Source organism: Barbus barbus, assembly GCF_936440315.1.
Source record: "Barbus barbus genome assembly, chromosome: 49".
In the NCBI taxonomy this organism is placed as follows: domain Eukaryota; kingdom Metazoa; phylum Chordata; class Actinopteri; order Cypriniformes; family Cyprinidae; genus Barbus; species Barbus barbus.
The window spans coordinates 12830070-12857569 of NC_136727.1; the positions used below are offsets into that span (position 1 = coordinate 12830070).

At 36.4% G+C, this 27500-nt stretch overlaps 2 protein-coding genes across 12 annotated transcripts in view; both read right to left on the minus strand.

The window, feature by feature from the left end:
* LOC306867830 (AP-3 complex subunit delta-1-like) overlaps positions 1–26307 on the minus strand; it is a 38169-nt gene extending 11862 nt beyond the window's left edge. For 3 of the 11 annotated variants that reach the window (XR_013784068.1, XM_079413728.1, XM_079413727.1), the window contains exons 1-26: positions 26007–26300; positions 19883–19978; positions 19708–19788; positions 17927–18007; positions 17487–17594; positions 17276–17405; positions 15757–15896; positions 15605–15678; positions 15449–15498; positions 15303–15352; positions 14305–14353; positions 13216–13361; positions 12969–13117; positions 11771–12001; positions 11467–11698; positions 10287–10432; positions 10073–10214; positions 9922–9993; positions 8946–9018; positions 8658–8854; positions 8501–8574; positions 7613–7636; positions 5626–5779; positions 5398–5535; positions 2968–3021; positions 2222–2323 (exon numbers count right to left, since the gene is read on the minus strand). Coding sequence is in view for 9 of the 11 variants with exons in the window: in XM_079413728.1 (XP_079269854.1) it covers positions 2222–2323; positions 2968–3021; positions 5398–5535; positions 5626–5779; positions 7613–7636; positions 8501–8574; positions 8658–8854; positions 8946–9018; positions 9922–9993; positions 10073–10214; positions 10287–10432; positions 11467–11698; positions 11771–12001; positions 12969–13117; positions 13216–13361; positions 14305–14353; positions 15303–15352; positions 15449–15498; positions 15605–15678; positions 15757–15896; positions 17276–17405; positions 17487–17594; positions 17927–18007; positions 19708–19788; positions 19883–19978; positions 26007–26102 (2889 nt within the window). In the remaining 2 variants the exon portion in view is untranslated. Of the gene's footprint in view, positions 1–2221; positions 2324–2967; positions 3022–5397; positions 5536–5625; positions 5780–7612; positions 7637–8500; positions 8575–8657; positions 8855–8945; positions 9019–9921; positions 9994–10072; positions 10215–10286; positions 10433–11466; positions 11699–11770; positions 12002–12968; positions 13118–13215; positions 13362–14304; positions 14354–15302; positions 15353–15448; positions 15499–15604; positions 15679–15756; positions 15897–17275; positions 17406–17486; positions 17595–17926; positions 18008–19707; positions 19789–19882; positions 19979–26006 lie in introns of all 11 variants that reach the window. The other 8 variants (XR_013784067.1, XM_079413735.1, XM_079413734.1 and 5 more) reach the window with 4 other exon arrangements.
* Positions 26308–26881: 574 nt separating this feature from the next.
* The window catches only part of LOC306867404 (hepatoma-derived growth factor-related protein 2-like), a 19869-nt gene continuing 19250 nt past the window's right edge, over positions 26882–27500 (minus strand). Inside the window, exon 16 of the mRNA XM_079413039.1 lies at positions 26882–27500. This exon is cut by the window's right edge and continues 244 nt beyond it. The gene's annotated coding sequence lies outside the window, so the exon portion shown is untranslated.

Genomic DNA, 27500 nt, shown 5'->3' on the forward strand with positions numbered 1-27500 from the left:
ATCATGAAAATTATACAATTTAACATTTAATTTATTAAAAGTGTAACAAAAATGACACGTTTAGGGCCGTATTAAATGTTTTATTTTTTTCTCACCTTATGTTTTATTGTTACCAAATTCTGTGTTTTAGCATGTCTATTATTTGAATGCATACAAACTATTTTTATTTATTCTTACAGTAGCCTTATGAAATGTGTTTTCCCCCTCAGAAGTTCTGTGTTGTGTATTTAAATTTTACTGGATATCAGATGAAGGCATAAAACAATTTTAATTAATTTATATTTGAATTAATGAAAATTAAACATTTACATTTTTGGCAAATGAAGGGGATTTACTATTAAAATTTAAATATTTTGTGATTATTTCTTTAAAAAAATTAACAGTAGTAGTAAGTAGTAGTATTATGTACATTCTACTAAATAATAGTAATATAGCCTATTTCTGGCACATGGTCTTTAATAGGCTAAGTTAAACCGAACTTTTATTTTGACGGGTTGCCGTGAATACTTTTAAAGTTCTGTGTGTGTATGATATGATGCTAGTTTTACTCAAATTAAATGGTAAAATGCTCGTAAAGTGCCTTTCAGATCAGTTCTGGAGATATTGTTGATGTATGTATGTCCTCATTGAGACGGCAGACGCTGAAATCACCGCGAGCGCCACATTAGTAAACACAACCGCACGTGCAGCACATTCACACAGAGACGCGCAGAACATGCAGGATTCATATTTAAATCCACTTTTGCAGCTTAATATTTACAGATACTAGACCATATCGCGATTTGATTTAAGTGTAATGACCTACTTTTGATTAATTCATCCAAACTTTGACAAATCCGTGACATTCCGCGTTAAACTGTAAATTCTGTTTTTATGACTGGATTCCGTGCGCGTTCTCTGCGTCGCGGAGATCATAGATCCCTACAGATAGCGCTCCTGTTGTGTTCTTTAACAACCAGAGCAGTCATCTTTCTATTCACTTCACTTTTGCTATTTAACCAGAGCGAAGGAGACGAGTGCGGTCACGTGTGGTGCTTGTCCACGCGCCTTTGGAGAGAAGTGAAAGTGACAGCTCGGCTAGTATCGGTGTATCGATACTTCGGGAAATTAATATTGGTACCGTTCAGATATTTCAGTATCGATATTTATCGAAATATCGATATTTTTGACAACACTATAACATACTACATGCACGCAGTTTTAATCGCCTTTTTGGTAACTTCATGCCTTAACTGATTACGACATTGCATGCACGTAGTTTATTTCGCGCTTTGATATGAATTGATACAGGCTACAGCAATACTTTTGACTCGCGCCTGCCGCTGGAGCGTGCGTCGGAAACGTCTCCAGATTGATGTAAAAGACGTTCTGTGACTGAATAAACGCACTTCTTAAGAAAAAACAGACAGAAACAGCAGTTATGAGTGGGGTGGCCAACCCTAGACTCCGCCCCAGTGTTAAATAATTTTAACACGTTCAACTGAAAAAATGAATCGCCTGCATTAACGTGCTAATTTTGACAGCACTAATAAATATAAATATATATATATATATATATATATATATATATATATATATATATATATATATATATATATATATATATATATATATATATATATATATATATAGAAGTTTTTCATTATAATATTGTTTATTTATTTAAAGTAAATAATTTCTTTTATGTATAATTTGTTATTTGTTTAAACATTTTAATTGTTAAATGTTTAATTAAAATGTTTTTAAACGGCATATATTGTTTATGATTAATGCTTAATTCAAAAGTATGTCTATTACACAGACATGTATTGTTTCTAAAAAAAATTTTTTTTTATTTAATGCAAATAATTTAAAATTGTTTAAAGATGTACAATTTATTGATATTTATTCAATGTCTATTGTAATTAAACAGTATAATTGTTTAATGTATAATTAAAATAATGTGTTCCTTATGTTTTATTAAAACGCAAATATTTATTGTTGATGTTTAATTTAAATGTATACACACACTATTTATTACACATTTTTACAAACATGTTCATTTTAATATTTAAATTAAACTTTCTGCAAGTAAATCAGTTTTTATGTTTATTTGAAAAGTATTGTTATTTAAAGATCATTGTGTGTTTATTTTTAAAATGTCTAAAGATTAACTCAGCACTGCCAGTGCAACAAACAGAAAACCAGTTTTTAAAAACAAAGCCAGTTGTGTAAGCCCCACCGTGTCCTCTGGCTCTGTGTCTTTAGGCTCATCAGGTTCAGACTCAGGGCCGGCTGCAGAGCTTGTATCCACAGCAGCAGCAGACGAGGGCGCCGTCACCTCCTGCAAACAAACAAACACACATTAAAACACACACTCCCTGCTTTCAAAACCAGAGAATGATCAGCTACAACATGAAGCATGCAGAATTTAACAATTGATCAAGAAGAAAAGCTGATTTGATGTTGTTGAACTGTCACATTGGGAGAAATTGGTGAAGAAGTGCTGAACCTGCAGTGAGAAAGTGATATTTTGGCTTTTTCGCTTTTGAAGTCTGTGTTCACATTAAGAGGAACTGAACTATGATATTTGGGCAGATAAAAAAGTACAACAAGTCCTTTCTGTCTCAGGTGACCTACATTCGGTTCATGAGGCAAATACTGACTGGAACCACAAGAACCGTCAAGAGTCCTGGCTGTTTACGATGATAAAAAACACAACGATCATACAGGAGAAGCTTCCCACATCAGTGATTAAGACATTTACACCTCTGCACGTGCACACATGCATCCTGAACTAAAACAAGCAAACGCTAACACACAAATGTGCCAGACCTGTGAAAAACAGTGGAAAATAAGACGGGTGAGACAAAGAGATTGGCACGTCAAGAACAGCAAGAGCCCGGAGGAGGGAAAACAAAACAAACGCTCATTAACAACAGGACAGACCAGAGGGGGAGGAGAGGGAGAGAGCATGAGGGACCGGACCTGGGCGGCGGGGGGAACAGGAGCGCTAGAGAGCCAGAAATCCAGATCCGAGGCCTAGAAGAGAAAAAGCAGGGTGGGGAAAATGAGTCCAATCCGGTCCGACTTGAACAGAACCCCAAACAAACGCTCTGACAACCTCAGAAAAACAAAATCAGCATATATTCCATCACCATGTCTGTTACAGCCACTTCAATAGCTGTTCATTTCACATAACGCAGTTTTATTATTATTATTATTATTGTTATATTTCAGTCAAATTCATTTAAGAATGTATACAATGTAAATGTGGACATAATTTGTTTCCATAAGCAAATATAAATATTTTGGTTAACACTGCACCCCCTGGTGGTATAGATTTTAAGCAAGCAGGAATTTTCATAGTCGAATATCATTAAAATGAATCAATTCATTGTTAAGTTTAAAATTGCAAGACGTACATGGAAGAACGCTAATAATAATAATATTTGTTTCATACAACAATTTAAATAAGTGCGCAAACCTCTTTTACACACACACACACACACACACACACACACACACACAGGTGCATCTCAATAAATTAGAATGTCATGGAAATGTTCATTTATTTCAGTAATTCAACTCAAATTGTGAAACTCGTGTATTAAATTAATTCAATGCACACAGACTGAAGTAGTTTAAGTCTTTGGTTCTTTGAAACAAGTTACAAGAAAAAATTAACTTTTACACGTCATTATAATTTATTGAGATGCACATGCGCGTGCGTGCGTGCGTGTGTGTATGTATATATATATATATATATATATATATATATATATATATATATATATATATATATATATATTGAGATTTGAATTTTTTAATATATACACAAATATACAGAAAAAGTACCATATAAATATAGGTAAATTTCATTTCCAACTTCGGACTACTGTCAAATAATAGTAGGGGGGTGAATCGGCACTGGCTTCGTGATTCAATTCGATTGCGATTGTGTCAACGATTCAATTCAATATCACGATTATATCAAATTTATTTTGTCCATTTTTGCTCAATTATATAAGCAGGCTACTTTTTAAAATCTTTACGTTAAATAATTAATATTTTAATAATGAATTACTTATTGTTAAGAATTAAAGTAAATATAGATTTAAAACATACAAGCAAATATAAAGTAATAAAGGGGGGGAGGCAATTACAAGTGATAAACACTAAGCACTTTCAGTATCTAAAGCCCTATTCGCATGGGATTAGTATTATCTGGGGACCATGTGTGATTTTGAAATTACTCCCCCCACATCTGAATTTCGTGTGGTGCATTCGCACGGGATAAGCTAAGCCTGGGATTTTACTCGAAATTACTGACTTATTTCCCGGATACCCGGATTCCAAGACTTTGAGAGTCCCGTTCTATGGTCCAATTAGAAAAAAAAAAAAGAAACTAATATAGTTGTGTCATTTCACCAGGTTAAAATAATATCTCAAGCTTTATGCTTGATTTATTTGTAACACATTAAACCTTTTCAGCTTTCTCTTTCTGCAAATTGTATGATGAAGCGATATGGCAGCACCCCAAAATACTATCAAACACTCCAACGCAGCTCCATTCTTTGCGAAAGATGGATAAAAAGGCGCACAGGAAACAAAAACCTTGAAAAATGCTATACGACCCGCCAAATGCTGGCCAAATCACAGAGATGCCGATTCGCACGGGACTAACATTATCACAGGACCTCGGTGTTCGAAGAAATATTTGCATTTGCAGGGGATTTTTTACTTTACAAATTACAGACATGGCCGATTCGCACGGGATTAAGATCACAGACAACCTCCGCAATTATTACAAATGACTGGAGGTCACCAGGTAATGCTAGTCCCGTGCGAATAGGACTTAAGAGTGTTTAAAGCATACGAAAGTTTACAGACAAACATGGTTATGGGTTTTTCTTTTTTCCTCGGCAGTATTGCTGTTTGATTATTACTGAGGAGTTCATAGACAGTGGCAGCTTTAATAGGCTGCATTCACACTAATACACAGATCTATTTCCACATATCGTCCACGTCACGAAGCATTGATGCAACGATTAATTTCAACACCCCTAAATAATAGCGCGCATTAGTACAGAGCATAACCTAATAATAATAATTAGCTTTCAAATTTAATGGATTAAATTAACAACAATTAATAATCCATTAATCAATAACACCTCTAAATTAAGCAGTATAACAGACTGCAGGCATTTGGCATTAAAACAGATCTTTTCATGCCTTTTCTCTGTTTAACTGTTGATTTAAGCTTTGCATGCAATAATCAAATTTGGGCTGCCACAAAAGGCAATCTGTTTCAACAAAGTAATGGAATATTCAAAGTATTAATAAAGCAAACGGCAAGTGTTAGTGATTATCTTTTTTAAAGATAATACTTTAATACCAGTACAAAACCAATCATACCTCAGCAGATGTGGATGTGGGCGGGGCTGCCGCTTCTTTGGTCTCCTCTGATTGGACGGCCTCTTCTGGCTGGGACTCCAGAAGCTCCTCCTCCACTTCTTTGTGTTTCTTCCTTTTCTTCTTTTCCTCTTTGCTCCTCTGCAAAACACCCAAACCACCATTTGAATAATAATAATGAAGTAGAATTACATAATATTCGCTCTTAACTGCAGATAAATGCCATCTTACCTTCCTGTCCTTCTCCTTGTCTTTCTTCTTCTCTTTACCGCTTTTCTTCTTGGTCTCCTGTTGGACGCTCTCGCGGTCTCTGTCCTCGGCAGGGCTCTTCAGCACCTCTGGACGGTGGGTCCTCACCGGAAGCTTCTCGCTGTCTGCAAGAGGCCTGGAGAGATCAAGAGAAATAGAGATTAGATGGACAGAAAGAGGAGGAGATAGTGAACGGGAGAGAGAACCAGTCACATGGATGCTAGGAAAGGCTTCAGCTTATTCAATATACGGGTCAAAAGTCTAAAGGCCTGTTCGCAACAAGTCTGATGTGACAGTGTCACAAAAGTATAACATTTCAGCAACAAATATATTTTGCTGCATCAAAACTATTCACACCTTTGGTCTTACAACTACCAATCAGTGTTGAGAATTGATTCAATTTAAAACAATACAATAAAACTACAGAATCAGAATGATTTTAATTCACTGAACATCTACATTTCTCCACAGATATGAGGCTAAGCCTGGTTTCGAGGGTGTGAACTTGTAGTCTGAATAGAATGGGGCATAAAAAAAGTAATATTTAATAAATGAACATGATGACTTTATATTGATTTGCACTCAGTGGTTGTATACAACAACATTCATTAAGTGCAACCAGGGTAGTTTCTTTCACAAACAAAGGAAATTATTATTTTTAATTCACTCAAAGCACTTAATTCATCTCAAACTAATTGTTACTAATCTGAACTGGTCTAACAAACGAAAACGTAAACAAACAAAAGTATAAAAATCCAAACCCAACAAAACAGAAATCAAAGCAAAACAAAAATGCAAACAACAACAAAATGAAGACAAAACTAGCATCCAAACAAAACAACAAACAAATAACTGAAGTGTAATACTCTCAACTAGGTGTGAAGGAACTTGCTTTGCTTTACTTGAAATCTTGTGGTGCGTTTGTTTTGTGTCAGAAATTGAGATTTGGTGTGAAGAGGCCTTCAAAGCAGTACAATATTCCTGTCCAACAACAAGCTGAAAAAAGCAGAGGGGTTTAAAATCTGTGCTCACGAGTATCAAGGGAAAAGTCAAAGCCAGGCAAGGCTGTCAATGCTAACGTATATATATACACACTAACATTAAAAAGATTGGGATCAGTAAGATTTTTTTGTGTGAAAGATTAAGCCTTTCATTTAGCAAGGATGCATTAGATTGATTATTTTTTATTTTTTTTATTTAACCCTTATTTAACCAGGGAAATCCTTTGAGAACAAGTCTCTTTTGCAAAGGAGCCCTGGCCAAGAAAGCCGCAATAAAAGTTCCACGTAGAATACAAAATATAAAAAATACATTGAACATACAAGACATAATACATTTACAGTACAATGAAAAAATTCATCATGACATCCCCCATTGTCACCATAGACCTAATTTGGGAAGCAGGGACAAGTGCCCATTGTGCCTGCTTCCCGGTACTTTACTAGCCTCTTAAATTGACCAAAGGAGACCAAGTTAAAACTGACAGTAAAGACATTTAATGTTACAAAATAATTTGATTTCAAACGAATGCTTTTGGGGGTAAAAACAAGACCTCTATAAAAATATACAACAGTCGTACAACAGTTTTCAACATCGTTAATAAAGAAGAAATGTTTCTTGAGCATCAAATCAGCATATTAGAATGATTTCTGAAGGCTCATGTGACACTGAAAACCTGAGTAATGATGCTGAAAATTTTAGCTTTCAGTTTTTACTGTAATTTTAATCAAATAAATGCAGCCTTGGTAAATAAAGTGAATAAAGTCTTACCAACCCCAAACTTCAACACCAAAGTGTTCAAGTTGTAGCAATATGACCACAGCCAAAACCCAACTAGCAGATGAGCTAATCAGTCATGCACAATGTGTTCTTGACAAATATTATTCGGTCCAACAGTGACATACTGCAATTTCCAAGAAAAATTGGGCAGTTGATTCCACTGGGTCACGTGACCACAGGAAGTACTTACCTTGAGCTAGAACCAGATAGCAGACTGTCAGGAGGGCAGATGCGTGCATGCGTGAGGGAGAGAGAGAGAGATGGAGAGAGACAGAAGCAGAAAGCAGTGTGTGTGAGAGAGTGGAGAAGACACAGGAGAACTGGAGAAAGCTCCTCGATAACAGAACATGGAAAACCCAACTGATGCAAAAGACAACTAGATTTATTTTGCATCTGTATGAACAAACTCTAGACTCATTAATCTGCTAAATGTGGTTTAATGAATGACGGCGGCAAGAAGCATGAAATTGAAAAAAATATCTGGAGGGAAAATAGTGGTGATACTGAAAATAAAGTGGTAATTGATGTCCTCAGATCAAACATCAGATACAAAACAACAAGAACTTGGAGAATCTCCTGAATTGGATATCAAGGAATGAGAGTTTAACACATATAGCTAGTGATGCACTGAAATTTCAAACACTTAAAAAATAAATATATATATATTTTTTTAAATGGACTTTCAGTTTTGGACAAATTTATTTCATTAAGCCAAATCGCTGTTAATCGAAACAGACTCTTTTTTCCGCTTTTCTAATTTGACTGTTTCAACATGAATTTCAAGCACACAATACAATAAATAAAAATGGTTCAGCTGAAATATCACGAGACTACTTTATTACTGCGATTTAATTTATAAGCATAAATATTTACATTTCCAAATATTTAAATACCTGATTCAGTTATTGGCTAATTGGAAAAAAATAGTGGATTGCTGCTGCAGAACTTTGCTACAGCTGGCTTAACTTATTAGAATAAAGAGACCGAAACATAAATTTCAGATTTGATAAATTAATTTCTGCACATCACTATATGTAGCACATGTATGAACTGTAGGTGGCAACAATGTGGTACATACTTGTCCAGATCGATGTCCAGAGCTTTATGAGGGTCATTGGGATCCTTATCGTCATCATCACTTGGTAAGGCATTCTGGGAACCGAGATACACCAACATTATTGCCTATAGTTTTGTGGACAACAGTTTTAAGCATCTCCGAAATAACAGCTGCCCACCTCTGGCATTTCCTCTGTGACTATGTCCACCTGGTGAGCGGGCCTAATGTCTTCCTCGCTCTCGGGACCCGAATCCGCCTTCCTCTCTTTCCCTCGCTTCTCCCGCTTTTTCTTCTTCTCCTTCTTCTTCCTCTCCGCCTTCTCCTTCTGCCGGCGCTCCTCCTCCAGCTTCAGGTATTGGTCGGACATGGGCATCCCTGTACCAAACGAAAGACAATGAGATTAAGTTCTTTTTATTCTATATGAAGATGAAACAGTTTTTATTCATTGTATTGTAGATTTGCTCACCTGGGACTTTGAGAGGCACACTAAGGTCGATCTGCACCACCGGAATGTGTTCTACACCTGGCGCATCGTACACCTGCAATTGCAGACACATTCCAGTGAACTTAGAGAAGTAGTTATGGGAGAAACTTAGGTTTTCAAAGCTCTGAATCATTTGAAAATTGTTTTGTAAAACGATTCACTGTTTTGAAGCATCTGAAACACCACAGGCTGACGGCGGCTTCTGGTAAAAATGGTAATTGCAACAGAACCCAGTCCAAAGAAATATGAAATAGGAACAGATTAAGCACTGTTTACAAGTGTTAACTCTATCTGATGGCACCCATTCACTGCATTGGTGAGCAAGTGATGTAATGCTAAATTTCTCTTCATCTGTTCGGATGAAGAAACAAACTCCTCTACATCTTGGATGGCCTGAGGGTGAGTACGTTTTCAGCACATTTTCATTTTTAGGTGAACTATTCCTTCTAACTAAAATTAGATTTTCCAAATAATCTTTGTTTGTTTGCTCATATTTAATGACAATTTTTTTTACATCAAATCACTGTTTTAATTTATTAATTTCTGTGGTTATCACCTCCAAAAGCTGATGTAAATTGTCCCCGGAACAGAAAATAGTTCAGCCAATAAAATACATTTTAGTATATCTGACACTCTGCACATGCAATTGATATAGATTATAAACAGTTTGGGATCTAAGACTGATCCCTGCGGTACACCACAAGTTATGTTTATGTAGATTTACGCTCATTAATTTCTACAAATTTCTTAAATAACTATGCAAAACCAAGGTTTGAAACCGTGTGATGCAACAAAGACTCAACTCCTGAAATCGGATGAAGTGGCGAGTTTGAGTTTAAGTTTAGAACTGCTAAATCAAACAAAAGATTAGTAAATGGTTCAAATGGTGTTTCGAAATTGGTCATCACTAGTTTCAGCCTGAGGTTTGTGTGATCACAGGAATCATTTGACTGCGTACCTTCTGAGATGATGGTGAGGCCTTGATATAGAACGGGTTGTTGGCCTGTTCTTGCTTCCTGGCTTCCCTCCTCTGTGTTAAATTGGACAAGTGTATTAAGACGACTGTATTTTTACATTTTCTGAAAGTCTGAAGGACAGCTTGGACTTACCCTGGCCAACTCTTTCTCGTCAACCTCGGTGTGTCTTGATCTGGAATGCTTGGGTTCTTCTTTAGCGAACACCGCTTTGGGCTTCTCGTCCTCTGACTCGCTCTCTGACGGAGGCTCATTGATCCAGGCGTCGAGATCCAGACTGGAGGGGGAAAACAATAGCTAAAACATCCATTTCTATTGATACCCTTGAGATAGTCAATAAATGACTCACCCATCTGGTATAGGCACTTTCTTCTGGGCCTTGGGGGCCACAGGATTGAGCTCTCCAGCAAAGAGAGCAGTCACTTCCTCTGCCACCTCCACGTTCTTCTGCTGCAGCTTCTGGATGTATTTCACCAGCTGGAGGATGCAGGATGCCTGCGGGGAAACATCATGGTTAACACTGGGTGCTTCTGTGTGCGTGTCTGTTTCAAAGCCTAATAAACCATATTATTAGAATCGCAACTGATGAAAAGATTGATGTTAGCATATTGCTAAGCTAATGAAGTCAGACAGAGTTGACTGGTTTTAGCTGGTTTTCCACCCTGGTCATAGCTGGTCAACAGGCTGGTTTTTAGAGGGCTTTTGGCCACTTCTTTAGTTGGTCTCAAAGACTCAACAGACCATATCAGACCCCATTACATGGTTTGCTGGGCTTAGTGGGTTTAAGATGGAATTAGCTGGTTTTACCTGGTCTCCCAGCCTGATCAACTATGACCAGGCTGGACAACCAGCTAAAACCAGCCAACAAGCATTTTAGCACATTGTTAGCTTGCTGCTAACATGATTTAACACGTTGCTGACATGCTTCTACTATGTTCTTACCATGTTTTAACACACTGCTAACATGACCAAGCATGCTGCTTGCATATTTCTAACATTTCCAGCATATTTTTAACATGTTATCATGTTGCTAGCATTCTGTTAACATTAATTCTCATTGCTAGCATGTTTTTACATGTATTAACACACTGCTAACATGCTTTAGCACATTTCCGAAATATAGGGTGAGGACTTGATTCTATTATTTGGTTGTTGATTGGATTTTGAGCTTTTGGAACTGAATTTCCATTTAATTTCTTAACATTTTGTCATCTCGTGTCTAGAATAGCCTTCATGCTAGGAAAGCACCAATGATGCCAAAAACACTGCTAGCTCACCCCTTACGAAAGTTAAACATGGTTTTACTATAGTAAAAGTGTAGTAACCATGCTTTTTTGGCATTTTGATTAACGTTTGTATAACCACAGTTTTATTACAAATAGCATGGTCAAACCATGGTTAGTGTAGCCATGGTTAATTTGTGGTTATGTTTTAACTACAGTAATCATGTTTTTTATTAGTTTTATTTGTAGTCAAACTATGGTTAATTTTCGTAAGGGACAAGATGTCAGAATAAGGCTTCTCCTCACCCTTTCCTGCACTTCCAGGTTGGCACTCTGGACGAACAGCGGCAGTCTGTCTATAAGCAGCTGGCTGGTCTCCTGCGCAGCCTGGCTGTCTGTCTCCCCTTCATACTTCCGCAGCACCGTCGCAAACAGCTTGGCGGCATTTTGTACATACACTGCCTGTATGTGACCGGGCAGGGTGGCCACTTTGGGTCTCAGCATGGCCTCCAGTGTCTGCATGGGGTCTTCAAGATGCCTGTGAGGAAAAGGCTATTAGCATGCTGTTATATGGTTGAACTTTGAACCTTTCCAGATCGTCCTCACGTACTCTGAGAACTCTCCGCAGATCCATGCGGCGGCGTACAGAACCTCGCAGATCCCGTTGCGCTGCGTGTTGCCGGTCAGCAGGTGTGCGTTGTCCAGCAGAGTGGCCATCTGAGCCACGGCGAAGCCTCGGATGGCTTTGACGCGGATGGCGACATCCAGCATCTGAGAGGCGATTAGGTGGCCGTGCCTTGTGCCCTCCAGACGAGTCAGTTCCACCAGGATACTGATGTACCTGGAAGACAGAGACGGCCATTTTCTGACTTCTGTATCCAGTAAAGATTATGTAAAATTGTAAAAGTATCTGCTATAACTATGTTTTAGGGACGGTTCACACAGTTGCAGGATAGTGGAATTGGAACAGAAACTCAAGTCTTGGGATTGTGTTTAAGGTGTGGTTCGCACACAATGTGTTTTTGTATTCAAAAACTGGAAACAGGGCAGTAAAAAAAAAAAAAAAAAAAACGCTATTTTTAAAACTATTTTTTGTAAGTTTTTGGAATTACATTTAAGGGCCAATTTACACAAATGTTTTTTCCTTATTAAACACAAAAATGCACTTAGTTTGTTAGACTACGCCTAAGGGCTGTTCACACAGAATGCGTTTTTGCAATTAAAAATGTGAGATGCAGGACAGTGGAATGCGGAAAAAAAATAAATAAAAGGTCTTGCAACTACGTATCAGAGCTAATTCACACAGAATGCATTTTTTCCATTTAAAACGGAGATGCAGGAGAGTGGAATGAGAAGAAAATGCCTCGGGACTATATTTAAGGGGTGGTTCACACAACACGCTTCAGCATTTAAAAACAGGAGACCCATGGCACTGAAACAGGAAAAAACTCAGAACTATGAAAGTTCTTGGAACTATGTTTAAGCTCTGGTCCACAGAGTATGTGTTTTTTGCATTAAAAAAGGAGGACATTAGAATGGGAAAAAAGGTTTGCGAAACTACGTTTAAGGGGCTTTAAAAACACAAGACGGTGCAATGGGGGAAAAAACGAAAGGTCTTAAGACTACGTTTTTTTTTCTTTTTAAGCTGAGCTTATTTTTAACTTGAGCTGTGTCATGCGTGAGAAGGCTCAAGATGCACCAGATGGATGTCTTTGACCATTGCACTCGCATGTTTACATAGACAATCAACAGAAATTGATCTAAGTGAACAGCCCCTAAGTGTGTGCTTAGCTGTTGTTTAGTCTTACCACTCAAAGTTGGTGATATACTGGTAGTTGCTCTGGCTGCAGATGTCGATGATCTTGGTGAGCAGCTCATCTCGGTAAGTGGTTCCTTCCGCTTTGTCCACATGCAGCATGAGCTTCTTCACGATCTCCATCAGGTTCTTCTTCGAAACCTAGTTAACCGCATTTTCCACCACATTTTAGTAATGTCATATATTTGAGCTCCTCACAACTTCAAGACTTCAGAGGAATGTTTAAATGTTGTACACACCATGCCGTAGAGCAGATCCAGGGCTCTCAGCCGGATGGACTCATCTTTGTCATCCAAACACTGCAGGATCAGGTCCTTGTGTGACTGCACAGACTTTGGGTGCGTCTTTAAGATCTTGGACATGGCCAGAAGACCCAAGTACTTCACTACAAAAAAAAAACACAGTATGTAAGTGACTCTTGCATTGAAGTGTAGTCTCTCTGTTTTATAACTTTAGCTATATTGCATTTATGCTAACTGATGTTTTGTCTCAGTTCTTCTATTTAGACAAGTCGGCATGCAACAGAAATAGCAACAGATATAAAGCCTATTACTAAATGTACAGTATTTTAGAAATGAAACCAATCTAAATGACTAGTTTCTTATTACTGAAAAACCTCCATATACATGGAGGAAAAAACACACAAAGACAATGGGAAAACACAAAGACAACAAACACACACACACACAAAAACACACACCCCCACATGAACACAAATGGACTTCAGTTTTGTTTTACTCTGCCAGATTTTTACAAATTAAATGCATATTTGATTTAAGGTGGTTTAAATACCCACAAAATTTAACAGACTAAATGTAGATGCATGACAGCAGGAGCCACATTTCTGTGGTCTTGGGCCATTAGGACAGTGCACGGTCTAGCTTTGTTGATGCAAAAACACACTGATCTATTTAGGGAACACATGGGGCTTCAGAATTGACAGAATTCCAAAACATTCAGCTGGAAGTAAATATCAAACGGCCTCGTAAAGGAACTTTGAGAAACAAAACATGGCAGTCCAGGATTCACAGAGCTAGTCTACAGCCGGCTTGACTGGGACACTGATAACTCGAACTCCTGCAAGATAATTCAGATTACTTGATGCATATGTCTTGAAATGCTATTGCTTTTTGGAGGAACCTTTTCCAGTTCCTCAAGCTATAAAGATTGGATTGACTCATGCCAATTCCCTATTGTAGTACTGAGGTGTCTTCGAGTTATCCAGGATGGAGATCTATATGGACATCATCTACAGGGCCAGAGGGGGGACTCAGAAACACGCAGACAATGAGAGAATGACACACTGCAGGCATTGACAGAAGGCTCACAGTTCTGGTCCGAGTCTTCAATTAGGATTCGCAGTTTCTGCACACAGAGCTGTGGACGGGAGAGAAATGGAAAACAGAAGAAGAGACAAAAGGCATTATTACCATGTTTAAAACCTTTCCGCACCATCTTACATCAACGTTCAAAGACAGCCAACTTAACATGGGTCAAGTGCTTGTTTGAGAGCCAAGGATTCAGTTCGGCAAATGACACATAAAAATTAGGTAAGAGACATAAACAGTGGTTGACTGATGGCTAAATGCTGCTCTCTAGAGCCTTTATATTAAATAATTAGCACCTATTCACTAATTAATTTAGCAGCTGGTTTTATCCAAAGGGACTATTTAATGATGATAATTGCTGAAACTAAATATTTTAATTTACCTTGTAAATAAATAAGTTAAATAACATTAATTACATCTCATAAAATTTTATTTTTTAAATGTAAATTTAAGGCATTGAGTCAACATGTCCAATATTTACTAAATAAAATAATAATAATTATATTTCTGTGCATTAGATGATCTGCTTCTTCACTGAACTGTAGGAAAAAATATGAAAAGACAATACTAAATATTATATTAATAATGTATTAAACTGTATACAATTGGATGTATTTTATTTATTTTACAAACATCAGGCACTGGCCCAACATATCTAATATTTACCAAGTTCACATAATTAATTTAATAATTTGATATGTTTGTGCTTTAGATGACCTGCTTCTTTATTTCTTTATTAACTGAACTTTAGGAAATGATATGAATGGACACAAATAAAACAAAACTATATTCATCCAAGGACCCGAAGTATCAATGTAACAGCTTAAGAGAAAGAAATGTGGTGTATCACTACATGAATTAATGAACAAAGCTCTCCATACTGAACATTATGAATTAACAGACTATAAATGCAAATATAAAGTGTAATTTAAACTGGTGTGGAAAGGGTCCACATTAATAGTGAATATAAATCAGTGACTGATGTGACAATGGCCCACCTGTATGCTAGCACTGTGATTGGGCATCCCAGAGGACAACGAGATCAACACTGAGGTGAAACAGGAGAGAAAACAGACATCAATAACCATTTTAAGAAATGAGTGCACAAGCATAACACCGGGTCACGGCACCAAATAATACTGACCTGCTATGACCGTGTTGACACACTCATAGAGAAGCGACATGGCCGAGGTACTAAGGGAGCAAATAAGAGGAAGGACAAGAACAAAAAAAAATTATATTTAACCCTAATATTTTTGGCCAGCTTGAGTGCTTTAGAGTGTTTTAGTATCACGGTTACCTGTGGATGAGGTTTGTTAGGGGCTCAATCAGCTTCTTTCCCAAACGAGGTTCCAAAGGAGTGAGGGCACCAAACTAAAACATGGACATCTCATTAAACAAACAGACAAAAGCAGAGAATCACTTCCTTTTCCAACCCAACACATGTCTCACCAGCTTAATGATCTTGATGAGAACCCAGTTGTTGGTGGAGGAGGTCATGAGTTTGAAGAACAGGGGTGCCAGGGAAAGATAGTTCTTGGGGTTTCTTCTGGCCAGTTCACAGATGACATTCACAGCTGCTGACTGGACACCTGGGAAACACACAATTTAAACACCGAGTTCAAGTGGAAGCCAAAAATATTAGCGTTTAGCGAGGCGTAGGGTTGGGTATCGTTTGAATTTTATCGATTCCGATTCTTATCGATTCCTAGTTTCGATTCCAATAAAATAAAAAAATCCAATATAAAAAAAAAAATGAAGTCAAACATATAGATGTCAAACATTTATTTTGTGTTGTGTATTTTACAAAACATTCTGTTGCAGCTGAATAACAAAAAAAAAAAAGCCTATAGAACACTTGGGCCTACAAGAGGAACTTTTGCCTATGCTTTTAAAAAAATACCACAGCAAAAACAACTAGACTAATATAAATGTCAAATATTAAAGTGTTAAAGACAAGTAAACAGTCAGTAATAAAACAGGAACAAATTAATTAGCATAAATAAATACAACAACCAAATTTCAGGTACAGAAACTGAAATTAAAAGTTTGAAAACTAGGGCTGTGCGATTAATCGAAACACAAATCGCGATTTGTGACTTTGTGATTTACTAATCGCAAAGCCTGCGACGTGGACGCGATATTACTCTGTTCAATATAACTCTGTTCCAGAGCATATGCATCTTACTACGTCTTACTAACCAATAGAGCGAGCGCACCTCCGTTCTCCCCAATCAGCACTGCTCAAGCCAACTGCGTAAACGCCCACCATTTAAAAAGGGTCAGATCGATAGTTAGGCAAATTAAAACTAAAGAAAAAACATATGTAACGTCATGCATCACAACGCATATCAAGAGCTCCCTTATCAGTTCTGCTTTCAGTACTGGAGAATAAAAGATACATTTTTAGATGTTTTTATTAGTAGGCTACATGAACGTTATCTTACACATTTTATTTCCCAACAGATTCATTTGAAATAAGTTTGTAATGCATGTTCGCTAATTCAGAAGACCGCACACACAGCCCGTGTCTCTGAATGCTTCTCATACTCGCTCCGCTCTGCCCCACGCTGCGTATCTCCCGCGTCTCACAGACGAGCCTTTTACACGCAGCCTGTCTCGTAATGCTCTTTTATACTCATGGTCTCGTGCCCGGTTCTGCACTGCAAGTCTCTCACGAGTGCATCTGGCAATATGGACGAGGCCTGACGCACGCGCACAACCTGTGTCAACTAGACCACTAGTTCTCTGTGCTCTCGGTGCGCTTTAGATGTGTGCACAAACAGGGTGCACGTTTTTTCTGTTCCTGCACTTAAATCGTTTTAAATCGCATTAAAATGTGAACGCAAGAATTGTTAAGCAGAATCGAAATGCACACATCTTATCGAATACCCGGTTCTTGGAAATCTGGACATTTTGGTAACCGATTTTCAATACCCAACCCTAGCGAGATGTGATTCGGCATTCGTACCAGGATCTGGGTCCTCCAGCTTCTCTTTGAGGCGTGGGAAGGCAGGACGCAGGGACTCGGGGTATTTCAGGAACACTTTGTACATGATCAGCACCGCCTTCTTGCGAATGTACGGCTTAGTGTGGGACATCTGAGACGGATGAAGGGTGAGACTGAATGAATCAGCTCAGCGTCAATATTTGCCTGAAGTAAACACTGTGAATGGATTTACCAAAGTCATGATGTCATTGGCCAGGTCACGAGCAAGGTCAGGGGTCACGAAGCAGGAAAGGCCAGTCAGGGCCACGCCGGTGTCATACTGGTTGGGACTACTGAGATCCTGTTGAGAGATAAAACATCCTACAGCATTCAGCAGGGCTTTTATAGTAAACTACAAATAAAACTGAAAAAAAATAATTTAAATACATTTTCTTTACTTCAAACTAAATATGTTAACTGAAATGAAATATATTTTATACATTTAAGTTTACTTTAAGTTATTTAAATAAAATTAAAACACTTTATTTCAGGTAGTTGCCAAGGCACAATTTCTCATCTTAATTTAGTTTAACCTGATGTACTTAATTAACTAAAAACAATCATATTAACTGAAATAGCTGGCAACCAGTGTAATCAAAACAAATAGAGGTAAACCGGAAGTTCAAAACGCACCTTGCGGATCTGATTGGTCGTCAGCATGATGACATCAGTGCCCTCATGAAAGCATTGCGATGCTGCAAGGTAGCCGATTCGCTGAAAACAAGAGATGAAAAAAAACATTTATGAAGTGTCGCTGGAAAAAAAATTAAAACGTAAAAGAAAAAAAAAATTGTTTAACTGAAATTAAGTTGAAAGAATAAAATATAAAGATTAGATTAAAACATTTAAATATGGTTTAGAAAAGTCCAAGTTTAAATACTACAATTGCTAAAACTGGAAAAAAAAAAAAAAAAAATAATAATATATTATATATATATATATATATATATATATATATATATATATATATATATATATATATATATATATATATATATATATATTAAAAAAACCTAACACGTCGCTATGGTTCTGTTAACTAACAATCAGCTAATCATTTGGTGCAGCATCTGATAATCTTTGTTAAAATTGGTTCATTGTAATAATATTGTTCAGGTTAGCACAGGTCTTTAAATAATATTAACAGTTGTAGTAATAATCAGGCATGGGCAGTTTTTCAAATACATGTATTTAATATAAGTATTTGAAATACAAAATACTATTTTGTATTTTAATACCTTAGATTTTTTTCAAAGGTATTTTGTATTTAAATACATTTAATCTTAGTATTTTTGTATTTTCAAAATGCATAAAATATTTTTGCCAATCAACCTCTTTATTAGACTGCTGGTTCCCTGTATCAACTAGCTCAAACGTAGATATTTAAGATATTTAATTCTGAATAAAATGTAGCATCCCATTTGATGACAACTATATCATCATTCACAGTGCTATCTTTACAGTTAGCTTGTGGATGATTCTGGATTTTCAGTTAAATACATGCTGTTTTGCTGTGTATAAACCATACAAAATGCTTGAAATGGTTATTGCACTACTACTGTGCGTGCATGAAAAACAAGGTGATCTTGCTTTTGTGGCGAAAAAAGCATACCTGTCTCAGCAGGTAAAAAAAAAAAAACTAGCAAGGGGAACATAGCATTAGCACTAGTCAGTCTTGTTAGGTTTTTTTTTTTTGTCAGATTTTGGTTTTATCAACTAGCTAGTCAAATGTGTTCATTAAACTTTAATCATTACTGCTTGCTATGGCGATATGACAATATAAATGTCGGCGATGATATAAAGTGTAAATCGATTCTTTTTCTATATCGTTTATATATCGTTGTGGTATGCAAATATATCTGTGGAGCTTCTAGTGGGCAGGAGCTATTGACACAGAGCGATAAAGAAACATGGATAAATGAGTAATAAGCAGCTTTCTGTGTGTGTACCCCAAGACAAAGATAACTATAATGCTAATAATAAAGAAATCTTTTTTTTTTTTTTTATTGTTCTAAGGGCATACTCACACTAGGCACAGCTGCCTTGTACTATAACCCAAGCGTGATTGTCCTTTCATTTATTAATCTTAATAGATTAATAAATGCTTCAGAAGTATTTTTTATTGTTAGTTCATGTTAATTAATGTTAACAAATTGAACATTGTATTAAGTCTATATAACCAGTGCTGTAAAGTACAACTAAAATTCAAAATAAAATGAATATTAAACTATTAAAAATAGTTTTCAGTCATAAAATAATTGGAAATAAAAACTATTAATATTACAGACTTATAAACATAACTTTACTATAAGGTCCTAAATAATACTAAAACAGCATATAAATAATAAAAATGTTGTGAACCTCTGGATCTGGTCTGACTGAGCGCTAATATTAGTTTGGACGTCACCTCTCACCTTGTATGTGAATTTGGAGGAGCTCATCACCTCCACGATGTTGAACGCAGCCCAACTGACATCATAGCCAAGCATCTGCAACTATTAGGAAGAGAAAGCAAACGAATAAGTGACGGCTTGAGCTCAAAGCATTATGAAGCAGATCAGAGAGGATATAAACAATGGACGCTCTTACGTAGGTGAGCTTGCAGACTGCATTGGCTTTAACAGCGATGTTGTCCTGTTTGAGTTCTTGTTTGATCTCATCGATGCATGTCGAGATGTATTTGGCCTGTAGAAGGAACAGAAAAAGAGTGAGCCAAAAATTCAAGACAATGCTATCCACGACAGCTTCCTGTTGTCAGCAGCATAGATCAAATCATTGCCTGAACTTAATCCAAATAAACATCTTAAACTGAAACTTTAACAGAGTGTGATTTGCTGTATTTCTAACTGAAAACATATCTAGATTATTTATCCAAATGATATATAGGTGATGGATCTAAATTATGTCATTGTCGTGTTGTTATAAACCCAGTTTTTTCCTTGTTAAAAGTAAAAAGACATATTTAGCACAATTGTCCAAGCTGCTCTTTTCCATATAATGAAAGTGAATGGAGACCAGCAGCACAAAGGACTGAAATAACTGAAATAAATAGAAATAAAAATCTAAGAAAATATATTATAATTAGGTAAGCACGATATTATCGGACTGATATCGGAATCGGCCGATAATGGCTTTAAAATGTAAATATCGGCATCGGTCTGATATGAAAAATTATGCCGATATGTCTTGCCGATAAGAGGAATACATTAACTCACACGTGCTCAGGGTGTGCTAGTGATTAGATCATGTCAGCAGTGTGGCTCATTCTTGAAGCAAAGTTTTGTCTGAACGATGATTAGATTCACTGATTTAGATCGCTGAACTTAATCTGTGAAAGCACGTACAGAATGACACGTTCGGTGTGTGATAGAGTAAACGGTAATAGCACGTACAGCAGCGACAGCCTCCCCCAGGTCCTGATGCCCGTTTGGTGAGGAGTTTTAATCTGTAGGGGGCGCTGTTAGCCTACTTCTACTTAAATTTAAAAGTAAAATAGCCTACACAAATAACATTGAGACTGTGTTTCTGATTAAATAAAGCAGTAAATGATGTCTTAAAATAATGAGTGTGTTTTAATTTAAACATCAGAAGCTATAGAATAAACAAACATGACATATACCGATTTACTCAATGTGTAATGCGTTTTATTTTTTAAACAAATCATAAGCTCTAAAAGATATTCAGAATTTTTACAACTCTTTAGAAAATCTACAAATGTTAAATCTTAAAACAAAATGTTAGGATTAACAGCATCTTTCTGGGGGAAAAAAAATGCAGCGATTGATATATAGTTTATATTTATATTTCAAAGTTTCATTGTACTTTCAAAAAACCTTCATTATTGTTTATTTAATTCTAACAAATAAGTTTTGTTAAAAACTAACCAAAATTAAAAAATATTTTGCTTATAATTTCTGCACAGGAGAGACTTGTTTCCAAACAAAAGGAAATATCTCTATATCGGCCAAAATGAGTCGGAAAATATCGGCATATCGGATATCGTCAAAAATCCAATATCGTTCATCCCCAATTATAATATACTAAAACTTATTTCTAGTTGCCAAAGCAAAATTGATCATGTTCATTTAGTGTAACTTGATGTACTAAAATAGCTAAAACAAATAAAATACTATACAGACATATTTAAAAAAAAACAACACCAAAAACAAAATCACTAAAACTTAATAAAATCAAATGAAAACAGAAAATATAAAAACTAATTCAAAATGGTAATTAAACACTATTATAGTGCCTTAATGACACTAAAATAAGACTGGGTCGGCCATTCTGCCAAATAATTATTTTGTGTTTTACAATAAAAAATATGGGTTTGAAGCAACATGAGGGCTAATAAACAAGATTTTAATTTTTATCTAAACTACTCCTTCAAATGATCAGTTATCACTTTTCACCACAATCAAAACTATTTATTCATCTTCTTCAATTTTTTTTAAAGGCCTGATTTCACTGGAAACAAATTACACAGTATTTGCCAAAATATTGTTAATTATAAAAATTACATCTCATTTATAAAATATTAATGTTTGTAGCACATGCCTAGATAAAACTTTTGGCTCATTAGGAGCAGAGAATAACAATCCATGAAATCCAGTTTGAACGCTTCATGATTTTTCAGACATGATCTCACACTAGACTATATATAAGCAACAATCCAGAGCCACAAATATTCATTGTTAAAAATTAAAAATGTAAAAAGAAAAAAACATGCTCAACACTAGGTCAGTGTGTGTGTGTGTGTGTGTGTGTGGAATGAATGACTAAAAGTGCTGATAAACCACAATACCTCAAGGCCAGTGGCATTACATTGTTAAATGATTAAAAATTAAATTCACTTTATAAAAAAAATAAAAAAAAAGAGAGAGAGAAGAACCTTGGACACCCAGCACACACACTCTCTTCATCTCAGGGACACACAGGGTGCTGTTGTATGGGCGAGTGTGCTGGTCATGTGCCTTTAGTCATGAGACAGCCAGAGCAATGACAGCAACTGAAGGGGTTAGAGAACCGTTACATGGGCACAACCCATGTTTACCACAGACTAGTAGACCAAAACATCTTCACAGGGGTAAAGTGTAAATGTGGTAAATTAATGTTCTCCAGAAGACTTTCCAGTCACATCTTTACAAACCACTTGTGACCCATTATGGGTAACTGAAGCCCAGAGAGACTGAGAACACAAGGTAAACAAAAGTTCTTCAGAAGGTTTTCCTATCACGTCCTTATGAAATTCTTGAGAATGGTGCATTGTGGGTCATTTCCACCCAGTGAAGATTCTTCAAAATGTTTTTCTGTCACATCTAGATGGGGCATTATGGGTGATTTCAGCCGAGTAAATACAAAAATATAAAGTAAGCGAAAGTTCTCCAGACTATTTTCAATTCCCATCTTCACAAAACTTTTGTGAGCGATGCATGATGAGTAATTTAAAAACTGAAAAACAAGGTCAATGAAGGTTCTCCAGAAGATTTTCCAGCCCACATCTTTGTAGAACCCTCATGAATGATGCATTATGGGTAATTTAAGCCCAGAGAGACAAAAAAAAAAACCAATGCAAACAAAAGTTTTCAAAAGTGATTTCTTGTCGCGTCTTTACAAAAAAGACTGAAAATATGGGGTAAAAGAAGGTTCTTCAGAAGGTTTGTCATCACATCTTTCCAAAATTCATATGAATGGTGCATTATAACTTCAACACAGTGAGATTGAAAATATGGGATAAACAAAGATTCTCCAGAAGGTTTTCCGGTCACATCTGGAAATGTTGTGAATTGTGCATTATGGGGAAAAATATATATGATGTAAACGAAGGTTCTCCTGTGAAATCTTCACGCAGCTCTTATGAATAATGCATTAAGGGTAACTTCCACCCATTGAGGCTGAAAACATGGGGTAAAAGAAGGTTCTCCAGAAGAGTTTTCAGACACATCTTTACAAAATTCTTGTGAATGGTGCACTATGGGTGATTTCCACTTAGCAAAGTACAAATCTGATGGAAAAGAAGGTTTTCTTGTCATATCTTCATGCAGTTCTTATGAATGATGCATTATGGGTAATTTCCACCCAATGAGACTGAATCTAAAGACGGTTCTTTAGGTTTGTGTCAAATCTTCATGAATGATGCATTATGGGTAATTTCATCCCTGTAAGAACGAAACGTGCGAATAGAATGTCCAATCCTCATTCAGCTCTAATGAATTGTGCATTATGGGTAATTTCAGCCCATTGCCATGACTGAAATATTTGTTAGTTAGCCAAGATTTGGATTCGACCAGCTAAGCAAACCATCACTGAAGTATGAAGACGAACTCAATGTCCTTCCTGAGCAAACAAGAGAGCACAGTCTGGAGAAAAACCTTCATTCCTTCCTTTTTTCCCCAAACACAAACCAGCAAATAATTGACAACTGTAAAATTAGGCACCTATGGTGCCCCAAAATGATTCAAATCCAAAATTGTGTGTTTCAAATGCAACTACGATGTCCAAAAATACCGTTTAGGTAGGCAGCTCACTAGTTTTGAGCCCCAGCCAGTGCTTTGGATAAGTACACCCACCTCTTGTGGAAAACAAATATAGAGGTCTCACACGAAACCACCGGCAGAGAGCAAACAGAGCAGCGAACACACACACGCACGCAGTCAGCTCATTCAGGAGCCTATGAATATTTCACAGCACTGTCCGCTGTTGGCCAGGTAACAGACACGATATCTAGGTACGCCGGTACAGGTTACATTGACGAAGCCTTGCTGATACCTGACTCCAGATGTTTGCAGATTAAACAGGCCAGGAGACCAGAACGGGAGCATTAAAGCAGAGAATAAAGCACATTTTAAGGATGTTTGAGTTTGAATGTGACTTAAACTCGGTTTGATATTGAACTATAATGAAAGTAGGCGACCAAAGAGCAAAACCAGTCAGACCTGAATCAAGATTGTAGTATGAAGTGACTGTAATGAAAAGCCAAGTATTAACACAAAATGAAACAACTGGATTAAACTTTGAGCAACTTCTGTAGTGTTTACTAAGTAGAGCTTCAACTAGTACTCGATAAAAATGAAGAACCGATTATGAAAGTAGTGCAGAAAATGATATTATTGAAATTTACATTTTAGTATTATTTATATACTATTTTAGTTTTTATAAATATCTTGAATTTTTTAAAATATATTTACAGTTTTTATTTTAGTAGATTGTTTTTGTAATTGTTTGTTTTTCAAAAATAAAATACAATTGTTTTATTTCAGTTCTAGTTTTCAGTTAGTAATTTTAGTACGTCATCTTACAACTTACACTAGCTGCAAAGGCAACGTTTCTTTTTTTTCAAACTAATATTTATATTTCAGCTTTATTGGAATTAACACAAATATTTAATTCAAAAACCGACAGCGATATTAACATTTTGACCAACTTATAAATATTATAAACTTATAATTATTTTATGCTATGGTTGACAATGGATTAATGGAAAATAATAAAATTCTATAACACTTCATCAAAAATAAATAAATAATTTAAAAAAATGTATATGTAATGAAGACTAAATAAATTAATACATTTTAAATGTTCCATCGCAACTTTTTATAATGCTTCATTTTAGGATTTGTTAAAGATTGCATTTAACAGTGATTTTAAATTATTAGTATTTTTAAAGATTACCTTCAAGTAACCTAAATGTATTTATAATTGCGGAAATGAGCATGAATAGTTTAAAAGCCAATATAAAGAGAGTGATTTTTTATAGAGGTGATCACAGTGCTGTTTTTTGCCACATCGGACAATGCAGGTCATCCTGGAAGGTCCACCCTGCATTAAACTAACTGATACATTAGAAACACCTGACATCAATGTTCAATAGGTTTATTGCATTTCATAATACGTAAATCACTGCCCTGCTGTCTGCTGGAAGGGCAAACCAGTGACTAAAATCAATAAGAATCTCCTAAAAAGGGAACCTATTCTGATGCCATAAAAGTGGGGAAACCCTGTTTGTGATTATAAATGTTCACTGTCACAGCATCTTGTTCCCTTTTTCAAAGGGAGGGGCGAGGATGGAGCATATTATTATAGAAATTTATCGGCGCGTTCGAGCAGTCGAATCGAACATCTGTCAGCATCGAGTATTCGAACATTCGCATCGCTGCGTCATCATGCGCGTTCGAATCTTCGAATCGAACATCATCCGAGCGCACTTACGATGCCCAGAAAATCCTGTCTAGATAGGCAGCTCACTAGGTGTTAAGACACGGCCAATCTCATGACTCAGATAAGTAAGGCCAGCTATTTTGAATTGACATCTGTTCTTTAGCACACCCAGTATATTCATAATTACACGGGTTGTATCAAAAACAGGATGGGATCAAATTTGTATTCACTTTGCAGAATGTATTCATACAAGTCGCTTCACCGTTAGCAATGCTAACTGGCCTCATTCGTGATAAACAAAACGATGACAGACTATTCTAACAGCAGTCACCTGCCACACAAAGGCTAAGAAAGCACTGAAATAATCATTTATTGGGTTAAAAACAATTGTTTGTTATCTAGGCAGGTTATTAGCTCACCTGAAATCAGGTGATTTGAGATCACTCACACGAGATCAGCTTGATTCATTGTCTAGACCAGCTGCGTTTAATGCAAATTTACAAAAACATCCGATTCTGAGGCAAATAAATGGAAATAAAGGGATAAAGTGCCTCACCTCATCTTCCTTATGGTTCCTAATGCCACGTACTAAATCCTGCAGGTTTTTATCGAACATCCGATCGATGCTTCCCTTCACGATCTTCAGAGCCATGATGATTTCCCTCCTGTCCTACCGGACCGAACCGCAAACACGGGCTATATGTGAGCACTGACCGGCCCGCTAGAGCGCTAGTCTCTCATTCAGTCCCGAACACCGGCCTGCGCAGGAGGGCTTTCGCTCTTTCTGTAAGCGATGATCTGCAGCGGACCAGTGTAGGAAATGGCTGACAAAATGGCGGACCGATCACCTGACTGGCAAACCCATCCACACTGCGACGCGACGCGACTCGACGCACTGAACGCTTCCCTGCCAGACGCTTTTCGCTGTTTAGGATTTTGACATTTGCGTCTTAAACATTTTATGGAGAACGTGCTTATTGGTTTCACAGATTACATATTGCATAAATAAATCATTCTAATGAGCTAAACCTTACTTTCTGGAGATATTATGTTGAATAAGGCAGTGCTTAAAAAAGAAAATAATAATTCCTGGGTACTTAGTATTTTGCTCAACAAAGTACTTATGAGATGTATTTATTCTCCTTTCGTTATTTTATATTATCATTTATTCTTTAAATAAAATAAATTGGTTACTTTAAATAAACTAAAGCTGTCTACATCGCAAGTGAGCGCGCACGTTATTTAAATAATTAATCATTAAAAATATTATATGAATATTATTCTACACTTTTTAGAAGTAACAGAAGACATAATGGGTGTTTTTTTAACAGAATATAGCCTGCTATTCAACTCTAGTACCAAAACATGCAGTCTATACTTCACAGTATGCTAGTATCATAAAAATAAACATGGTCCTTCTATGAAAACATTCAAAATTGTGGCCATCATGCGGAATTTTTATTTATTCCTTCACAGATACTAAAAAAAATCTCCGACCAAATTACATAGCACTAGAAACATGTTTATAATAAGCATGATTTATGACATCCAAGAAAAGAAAAGCATTATTGGGTCAACATATGCAGATGTAAGATATTATTACAATACCAAACAAGGGATAACAAATGGTCTAGAGTTTAGTGAAAGTCCACAGACACTGAAGGTTATTGAAATCCATCAGATGTAGATTTGTGTAGTAATAATAATGATGATGAAACCTCATGATCTCTTGCTGTATGACTTAGTGGGTCAATTAACACAAGACCAGACTGCTTTCTTTTACTTTTTTTTTTTTAGCATTTTCCTTATTTTTTTCATAAAAAAACAAAAGGAAAAAAGGTTTTACTCATAAAAAGCAGCTACATAATACAAGCACAGTCTTCAAATGCAATTGGGCTTCAGTGTTTTTCCTCCTAGACGTCAGCATGGTTCTGAAATAAAACGTTTGCCCTCGATTGACCAAATGTGGGTAGTGTAGAATAATCCACATTGAACATTTAGATTAAGGCGCTTTTTTTGCCTCATGACGTCCCGATTCAAAAGTGCTAAT